This window comes from Chiloscyllium plagiosum, chromosome 24 (genome assembly GCF_004010195.1).
Source record: "Chiloscyllium plagiosum isolate BGI_BamShark_2017 chromosome 24, ASM401019v2, whole genome shotgun sequence".
NCBI classification, from domain to species: Eukaryota; Metazoa; Chordata; class Chondrichthyes; order Orectolobiformes; family Hemiscylliidae; genus Chiloscyllium; species Chiloscyllium plagiosum.
Genome location: NC_057733.1, coordinates 8,738,365 through 8,747,567, shown reverse-complemented (window position 1 = coordinate 8,747,567; position 9,203 = coordinate 8,738,365). Strand labels below are relative to the sequence as shown.

Sequence of the window (9,203 nt, the reverse complement as noted above, 5' to 3'; positions counted from 1 at the left end):
AGATCCTGTTGTAATCTGAGGTAACCTTCTTCGCTGTCCACTACACCTCCAATTTTGGTGTCATCTGCAAACTTACTAACTGTACCTCTTATGCTCGCATCCAAATCATTTATGTAAATGACAAAAAGTAGAGGGCCCAGTACCGATCCTTGTGGCACTCCACTGGTCAGAGGCCTCCAGTCTGAAAAACAACCCTCCACCACCTCCGTCTGTCTTCTACCTTTGAGCCAGTTCTGCATCCAAATGGCTAGTTCTCCTTGTATTCCATGAGATCGAACCTTGCTAATTAGTCTCCCATGGGGAACCTTGTCGAACTCCTTACTGAAGTCCATATAGATCACATCTACTGCTCTGCCCTCATCAATCATCTTTGTTACTTCAAAAAAAAGTTTGCGACTTGCCCAATAAAATATGCATTCGGCAATCTCTGATGTGATGCATGTGTCCGAGATTGAAAGGAGACTGGACTATTAAAACGTCATTGTTTACAAAGTGGGAACCATCCCACATCTGAAAATAGTCATCCCTGCTTGTTTGAGGGTCACCCCACGTTAGTTCTTATAAGTCTCCTCTAGGAAAGTGAGGCTGCCAAGAAATTATAGCTTAAGTGTATTATGTACACAGATTCCAAAGTTTGGATGGGTTTGAACAGAATGTGTCAAAAGTTCTTGCACTTGCAGTAGTGAGAAACTGTTAATTCACATCACACGTTTGATGTGCTGTTCCATCTCTCCAAAAGAGTTGCCCACCTCTCCATTTTGTTTAAAGCTGTTTAATTCGTTCAACAGGGACCAAGAATAAAGAGGGAAATTGCTGTCAGACATTGTTAGGAAGATTAGGTACAGTGCTTATCACTTGCATATTTATAGTTATCACCACCAATAAATCAAAGTTCATGTAAAGTATCTACCTGCCAAAAACATAAACTACCCTTTTGACCAAGCCTGCAGGACTCGAGCAGATTAAACCAGTAAGTATAATGTATAAGCATGAAGAAAATGAGAGTCTTTTGGGATTTTGTGAACCAGACTATTATGGGTTGCATGTGCTTAATCGAATTGACTTTGGAAGAATAGGAAGCCTTTTGAAACCATCAGATTACAGCTTTAATGGCATAAGGCAACAGAGCATTTTTCTAAAATATGCTATATGGCTGTAAACTATAAGGACTGTATGGCTAAAGTGCAGCTTTTTTTTTCCCTTTACACTTTAGTGCAGACAAAAGAAAAGCATTGATCAACTGATCTGTCAACAACTTTTTAAGCTTGTCCTATAGAGCCCAGCATTACCTCTGAAAGGCCAATGTGATTACAGTTGAGAATTTTGGGAAATTGAATTTGCTGTTTGTTGCAAACCCAGTCGTAAAAATCGAAACGAAACAGCAAACAGCATTATTCAGGTACAATTAAATTAAATCAAAGTGATAATTGGAAAAAATGTGTATGTCATAGTTGACTCTAAGTTGTGATTCATTTATGTTTCAACAATTTTTCGTGGATTCCATGTTCACGATGCATTGTGAAAGTTTTATCACGGTGAGTGGATAAGTTTAGTTCTCAGTTGTAGTTTGCTACAAACCATGAGATTATAATATATTGTTACAGATGTGGAGCTCTGCTTTTGATTTGAAAATGTAGTGCTGAGATCAGTTCCAATAAAGTTCAGACATTTGGCATGGATTCTGTAACCACATTTCCCTGGTGATTTTTCAGCACAGTACCCTCTGTGGAAATAATTTCGTCTTGTCTTTATATGCAGTGACATAAACAAATGTGGGAAAATTCCCAGTGAAATCGTAGATGGATTGCATCTGTTTATCCCACAGGTCCTCTGTCCTTCACCATTAAATTTGTAAAAATTGTTAATACTCCCCTTTTACTCACACTTCTCAGAATTGGAATGAACAGTCCTCATTTAGTTGAAATTCAACTATTTTTCTCGTTGCGCAATCTTTGAAGTGCTGGCTTTGTTCCTGAGATAAACTATGCTACATCAAGTCTTTAACTTTACCAAAAATATGTCTTTTCACATTGGTGCGTGAATGAGGTCATATCGAAATCAGTCCTATTAAAAATGCATGCACATTGGACTAAATGTTCGCTCTTCACATATCTTTGGCACATTCGGTTTCTACAGCTGGGCTGATTTGTTCTGTGGAGTGTTGGTATTCGGGGAGAAAAAAACACTTTGTTCATTCATTCACTTCATTTGACTTGATTCTGCATTTGTTAATTACTGTATTAAAACATTAAAGCAGTCAACTCTTCTTGAAGTATAACAAGTGGGTCCTTCCTGTTTGGTCTATGCATGGATCTTGGTATCAGTAACTTGAGAAGCACAAAAGGAAAATGAACAAAAGTCTTGTGGATGTGGGCAATGTGTATGAACACAAATGTTTCTTAAAACTAACTATATTTGCAGTGGTTTCTTTAGGTGTGGATGATGCTGGTGGTGTTGCTGGTTTTATACTGATCTTGTTCAGCAATGGCACATAAACTGGGAACATGCAATTTAAAAAGTACCATTGTTCTCAGTTTTCAAAGGTATTGTAAAGGTATTTGGAGACAAAGGGCCTGTTTCCACACTGTAGGTAATCTAATCTAATCTTTAGACCTGACACCAAGTAGAATGAGTATATTGTCACTTGCCCCACTTCAACCCACTCTTTTCTGAGATATGTAAACTGAAGTTCCTTGCCTCTATTGTTGTCCTTTTCCGTGCAGTCTAAGATTTACCAAACCCAACTCAACACTTTGCCTTTTCTGTATGTTCTCAGTCATACATATTTTCTGTGCTGTAGTGACAAATCTACGTATGGTTGCAGAAATAGTATGATATTCTTAGCAAAAAGATGATTGGTGTAATTCTAACCTTTTAAAAGTTCAGTGGCTTTGATTAAGAAATTTTGAAACCTCATTATTCAACTTCTGCATAAGTAGAGAGGAATCTGTAAGGATTCTTATTGTACTTAATGATATAGATTGCAGCCTCCTGGTGGGAAAGGGGTGATTATTTACTGATTATTTTGGCTTTTTGATATTTTCACTTGTATTTTTGTGTTTGTAGTTTTGAGCTTAGTGTTTCTTTTTTGTAAATAAGCAATTGAAGCAATGAAGAACGCACACCGCCTGGAACTTGACCGTGAACTGGAAAGGATAAGAAAATCACAAAGCAGTAACGAAAATGCAGATCTTGATGAAATATGCAAACAGCACGAGTAAGTACAAGATAAATTGTGTTGGCTGGGTCAGCTCTTTGTCAAGTCTTGGCAGCATCAGGAGGTGGAGAAGTCAACATTTCAGGTGTAACCCTTCTTCAGTCCTGAAATGTTAATTTCTCCACCACCTGATATTGCCTGGCTTGTTGTGTTCTTCTAACTTCCTGTTTGTCTACCTTGGATTCCAGCATCTGCAATATTTTTGGACTTTCCAACAGATCTTGACTGCGTTTTGTATGACTCATGATCTCAAATACTTAACTACCTGACACCAAGTCCAGCAGTATTTCTGTCCTGTACATGCATTTTGAAGTGTCAGGCAATGCCTAAGAATATAAAGAATACCAGTTGGATCTACTCCATTAATATTACAAAGCAATTGGTTTTACAAATACTATAGACCCTGACAACATTGTGATAGTAGTACTAAAGACTTGTGCTCCAGAACTTTCCACATGCCTAGCCACGCTGTTCTAGTACAGGTAGAACACTGGCATCTACTCAACAATGTGGACGGTTTCCCACATTTGTCCGAAACACACCAAGCAGGACAAATCCAATCCGGCAAATTACTGCCCCATCAATTTGCTGTCAATCATCAGTAAAGTGATGGAAAGTGAAGCAATAACCTGCTCACTGACACCCAGTTTGCGTTGTGTCAGACTCAATTAGCTCCTGAGCCCCAGCAAGCTTGGAGTCAGGGGCAAACTCTCTTCTAGTTGGCGTCATATCCAGTACATAAGATGATGGTTGCAGCTGTTGGAGGTCAGTCATCTCAGCTCCAGGACATCTCTGGAGAAGCTCCTCAGGGTGGTATCCTAGGCCTAACCCTCTTCTGCTGCTGTTGCTTCACCAACCTTCCCTCCATCATGATGTCAGAAATGAGGGTGTTTACTGATGTTTGATTGCATAATGTTTAGCACCATTTGTGATTCTCTTCAGTCCATCTTTAAATGCAACAAGATATGGGCAATATCCACACCTGGGCTGGCAGCTGGCAAGTAACATTCACATTACACAAAAGCCAGGCAATGGCCACCTCCAATAAGAAACAATCTAACCACTGCCTCTTGACATTCAATGGCGTTATGAGCACCGATGGTAACCCCAGGGGAGATCCTCTGGGGCCTTGGATGGACATGACAGGGAAGTTGAGTGCGGGTTTTGTTCCTCATGCAGTGGCAAGGGAAGGTGCCGGGGGTGGAGGGTGGGTTAGTGGGGAGCGTTGATCTAACAAGGGATTCGCGGAGGGAATGGTCTCTGCAGAACGCAGGCAGGGGTGAGAGGGGAAATATATCCCTGATGGTGGGGTCTGTTTGTAGGTAGCAGAAATGGCAGAGGGCGATGCATTGTATCCAGAGGTTGGTGGGGTAGAAGGTGAGGACCAGGGGTTCTGTCCTTGTTGTGATTGGAGGGGTGGAGTTCAAGAGCGGAAATGCAGGAAGTAGAGGAGATGCGTGGGAGGGCATTGTTGACCACGTCCAAGGGGAAATTGCCTTCCTTGAAGGAGGAGGCCATGTGGGATGTTCTGTGGTGGAATTGATCCTCCTGGGAGCAGATGCAACAGAGGTGGAGGAATTGGGAGTAAGAGATAACATTTTTACAGGAGGAAAGGTGGGAGGAGCTGTAGTCCAGGTAGCTGTGGGAGTTGGTGGGCTTGAAGTAGATGTCCATGTTGAGTCAGTCACCAGAAATGGAAAGGTCCAGGAAGGGGAGGGAGGTGTCTGAGATGGTCCAGGTGAACTTGAGGTCAGGCTGTAAGGTGTTTGTGAAGTTATGAACTGTTCAGTCTCCTCGTGGGAGCATGAGGTGGCATCGATGTAGTGGAGGAAAAGGTGGGGAATGGTGCCAGTTTAGCTGCGGAAGACAGACTGTTAGATGTACCAGATGAAAAGGCAGGCATAGCTAGGGCTCATGCGGGTGCCCATGGCTATCCTTTTGGTCTGGAGGAAGTGGGAGGATTCAAAGGAGAAATTGTTGAGGGTGAGGACCAGTTCAACCAATCGAATGACTGTGTCAGTGGTTGGGAGAGAAGAAGGTACAGGTAAATCTCTGTTAGATGTGGAAGGATCCTTTGGGGCGAGGGGAAGATATGCGTGCAGGTATTGCACCTCTTACAATGGAAAGGGAAGGTACCGGGAGTGCAGGGTGGGTTAGTGCGTGGCCAACCATGATGTCACCTCCACTCCCGGTGCCCCATAGCAGAAACAGAGGGCTTGGAGGCCTTCGTTATGGCAGATAGATGTCTGCAGGGATTGGATGTCTATGGTAAAGATGAGGTGTTGGGGATGGGGAAACGAAAGTCATGGAGGAGGTGGAGGGATTGGGTGGTGTCCCGAATGTATGTGAAGAGATCCTGGACCGGGGGGACAGGATGATGTCAAGGTATGCAGAGATACGTTCAGTGGGGCAGGAGCAGGCTGCGACAATGGTTTGACCGGTGCAGTCAGGTTTGTGAATTTTGGGTAGTAGGTAGAACCGGGTGGTGTGGGGTTCCTGGACTATGAGGTTGGAGGCTGTTGGTGGGAGATCCCCTGAGTTGGTGAGATTGTAGATCTTCTGGGAGATGATTTGGTGATGGGAGGTGTGGTCGTCATCAAGGGGGCAGAAGTTGGCGAGTGGCATCAGCAGTGTAGAGGTAGGTGCACCAAAGTACCACTGCCCTTGTCCACTGGTTTGATGGTAAGGTTGGGTTTGGGGTGGAGGGCTGCATGTTGCGAGGGCGAAAAGTTAGAATAGGTGAGAGAGGTGGACAGGTTGAGGCAGTGAATGTCACAGCAGCAGTTGGAGATGTAGAGATCAAGGGCGGGTAACAGACTAGCACGGGTGTCCAAGTGGATGGAGTGCATTAGAGGTGGGAGAAGGGCTCCTCGGAGGCAGAAGTCCTGATGGAGAAAGTATGCACTGAGTCGGAGGTGGCTGAAGAAAAGTTCAATGTTGCAATGCATGTTGAATTCATTGATCCAGAAGCGTACTGGGACAAAGATGAGGCTTATACTGAGGACCGATGGTTCAGCCTTCGTGTTGGGGAATTCTGGGTGGGATGGTAAAAACACGGCGGGGCTGGAGTTGGGAGTGGGAGCGGAGGCTGTCTCTAGAGTGGGTATGGTTATGGAGTCATGGGTGATGTGTCCAACTGAAGTGATGTTCACCATGGGGTCAAGGGGGCGGGAGCATCCGTGGGGGTGGACATGATGTTACATGCGACTTTTGCGATTTCGGCGGTGTTCCAGTGAGTGATGTCAGTGGAGGTGGAAGTGGCTGAAGTGGTGGCAACTATGGGGGCGGAAATGACATGCAGGGTAGGCTTCATGGTAGTTTTGGTGGCGATCGCGGAGGCAGTTGTCTTGGCACAGTTGCGGAGGCAGTATATTCAGCAGTGGCTGCAGTCTGTGAGGCAGCAGGAGTGCAGGTGACATCATGGTTTGCCACGCACTAACCCACCCTGCACTCCCGGCACTTTCCCTTTCCATCGTAAGAGGTGCAAAACCTGCACGCTTGCCTCTCCCTCGCCCCAAAGGATCCTTCCACATCCAACAGAGATTTACCTGTACCTCCACACAAATTATCTGTTGTGTCCAATGCTCTCGAGTGGTTGTCTCTACGTTGGGATGACAGGGCGCCAACTTGCGAATGTTTGAGAGCATCACTGGGACACATGCAGTAAACAACCCCACCACCCTGTGACTGAACACTCAACTTCCCTTCCCACTCCTCCAAGGACATGCAAGTCCTGCGCTTCCTCCACTGCCAAACACTAGCCACCCGATGCCGAGAGGAAGAATGCCTCATCTTCCACCTTGGGACCTCTAACCACACAGGATCAATGTTGATTTCTTCAGATTCTTATTCCCTCCCCCCCAACCTTATCCAGATCCAACCCCCCAACTTGGCATCGCTCTCTTGAACTGTCCTCCCTGTCCATCTTCCTTCCCACCTATCTGCTCCACCCTCCACTCCAATTTATCACTATCACCCAGCATCTTCATGTACCTATCGCATTCCCAGCTACCTAACCCCCAGATCCATCCCCCTCCCATTTATCTCTCAGCCCTCTTGGTGGCTCCTTCATTACTTATGAAGACCTTATGCCTGAAACATCAGCTGTCCTGCTCACCAGATGCTGCCTGATCGGCTACCTTTTCCAGCATTGCATGTTCTGATTCTGATCTCCAGTATTTGCAGTCCTCACTTTGTCCTAACCATTATGATGCAACAACAATGTAAATGAAGTGCTCATGGACTTCGATATGCTTAGCAGCCAAGCTATGGAGAAGAAGTGTTCAAAAATAATTCTAGTAAAAACATGGGAAGTCCAGATTCATGGTGGTACTGGCCTCCATGGGAGAGAGACTTTTACAGATGCACCATAGAAAGCTTTCTATCCAAGTGCGTAATGGCTTGGTATGGCAACTGCTCTACCCAGGACCATAGAAACTAAGAAAGTTGTGTACATTGCCCAGTTTGTCACGGATGTCAACCTCCCATCTATAGGACTCAGTTTACACTTCTTGTTGCCACAGAAATGCTGCCAACATTATCAAAGACCCCTTCCACCCAGTAATACTCTCTTCCACCTCTTCAGTCAGACAGAAGATATAGAAGCTTGAACATGCACCAACAGATTCAAGAACAGCTACTTCCCTGTTTTTATTAGCCTGCTGAATGGACCTCTCTAATTTCAAATCTAATATTGACCTTTTGTGCAGTTCCTGTGCAGTCATAACCTTGCACTCTAAGTACCCTATGATCTGTATGTCTTTGTTTATGACTTGCCTGTACTGCTTGGAAGACAAAACTCTTCACTGTACATGTGACAACAATAAATCAACAATAAATTAGAGCCAATGATCTTCAAATGTAAAACCATACTAATAAGAGTTCCCTATAGGTAATGCTGTGTATTGTCCTTGACACCAAGTAGTTAACTGAGGATAGAGTGAAGGTATGTGGATCAATGATGTACGGAATTGGCATCCCCTGCCCTATATAAGAAATGATACCTCAATTGCAATTATACCAGAGGTTCTAACTTCTGTAGTTATATCTTTTAGTTATGTGCTTCGAAGAGCCATTTGACACACTCAAGCCAAATGGAGTAAATGAGTAATGACTGAGAGGAAAAAAACTTGTACAGAGTGTGGAGGTGTGTATTCTGCTCCACTTGATATTTTGTGGCTTTGTTGTCAAGTTATGGAGTGCTATTAATGCACAATCAATAATCATGTTGTTCCAAAATGGAGAATATCCAATTTGATAGATGAAGATTGGTTTTGGGATGCTGATTTATGAAACTGAAAGCACCAAATCTGATGTAGAATAAGATCCTTACCATATTCAAAGTAACTCAGAACTAATTCAATTAACTATTTGTTCAGAGAGCTGAAGATGATTTGACCGTTCTTAAAGCAGTATGATTGTAATTTATTTTTAAAATATTTCATGGAATCAGAGGTACATTAATTTAATTTGAATTACCAGTGTTGTGTGAGCAAATAGTTTTATATTTATTTAAGCAGTCACATGAAAGCATTCGTATATTTTGGTGGTAAAACCTAACACACACTATCACAAGGTGATGGAACATTGGTGAGTGTTCTGCAGTCCACTGAAATTATACATCTCACCCTGTTGTAATTGAAACCTGTTGGTTCTCACCAGCATTGTCATAAGGAGGACTAGGCAGAGGTCACATGATTATCAACCAGGAGAAAGGGCATGAGTTGTCCCATGTAGTTCACTAATCACACAATTTCAGAAAGAAGTGGTTAGTGATAATTTGCTTTTCAATCATGAAGTTTTAAAAAGAAAGCACCTTTTTATTTCTGGCAAACCTTGTAACAAAAGTTTATGTTTCTCTTTTAAATACTGAAAATTGACCTAAAACATATTACAAAAACGGAATTGTACAAACTAATTTCTCTCACAAGTTGACCAGCTGATCTAGAAGGTAAAAACAGTGACTGCAGATGCTGGAAACCAGATT

General features: G+C 43.3%; 1 protein-coding gene across 1 annotated transcript in view; it reads left to right on the top strand.

The window, feature by feature from the left end:
* Window positions 1–9,203, top strand: part of LOC122562338 — a 410,892-nt gene that overhangs the window by 375,240 nt on the left and 26,449 nt on the right. The window contains exon 19 of the mRNA XM_043715214.1: window positions 3,100–3,217. Coding sequence (XP_043571149.1) covers window positions 3,100–3,217 — 118 coding nt within the window. The remainder of the gene's footprint in view (window positions 1–3,099; window positions 3,218–9,203) is intronic.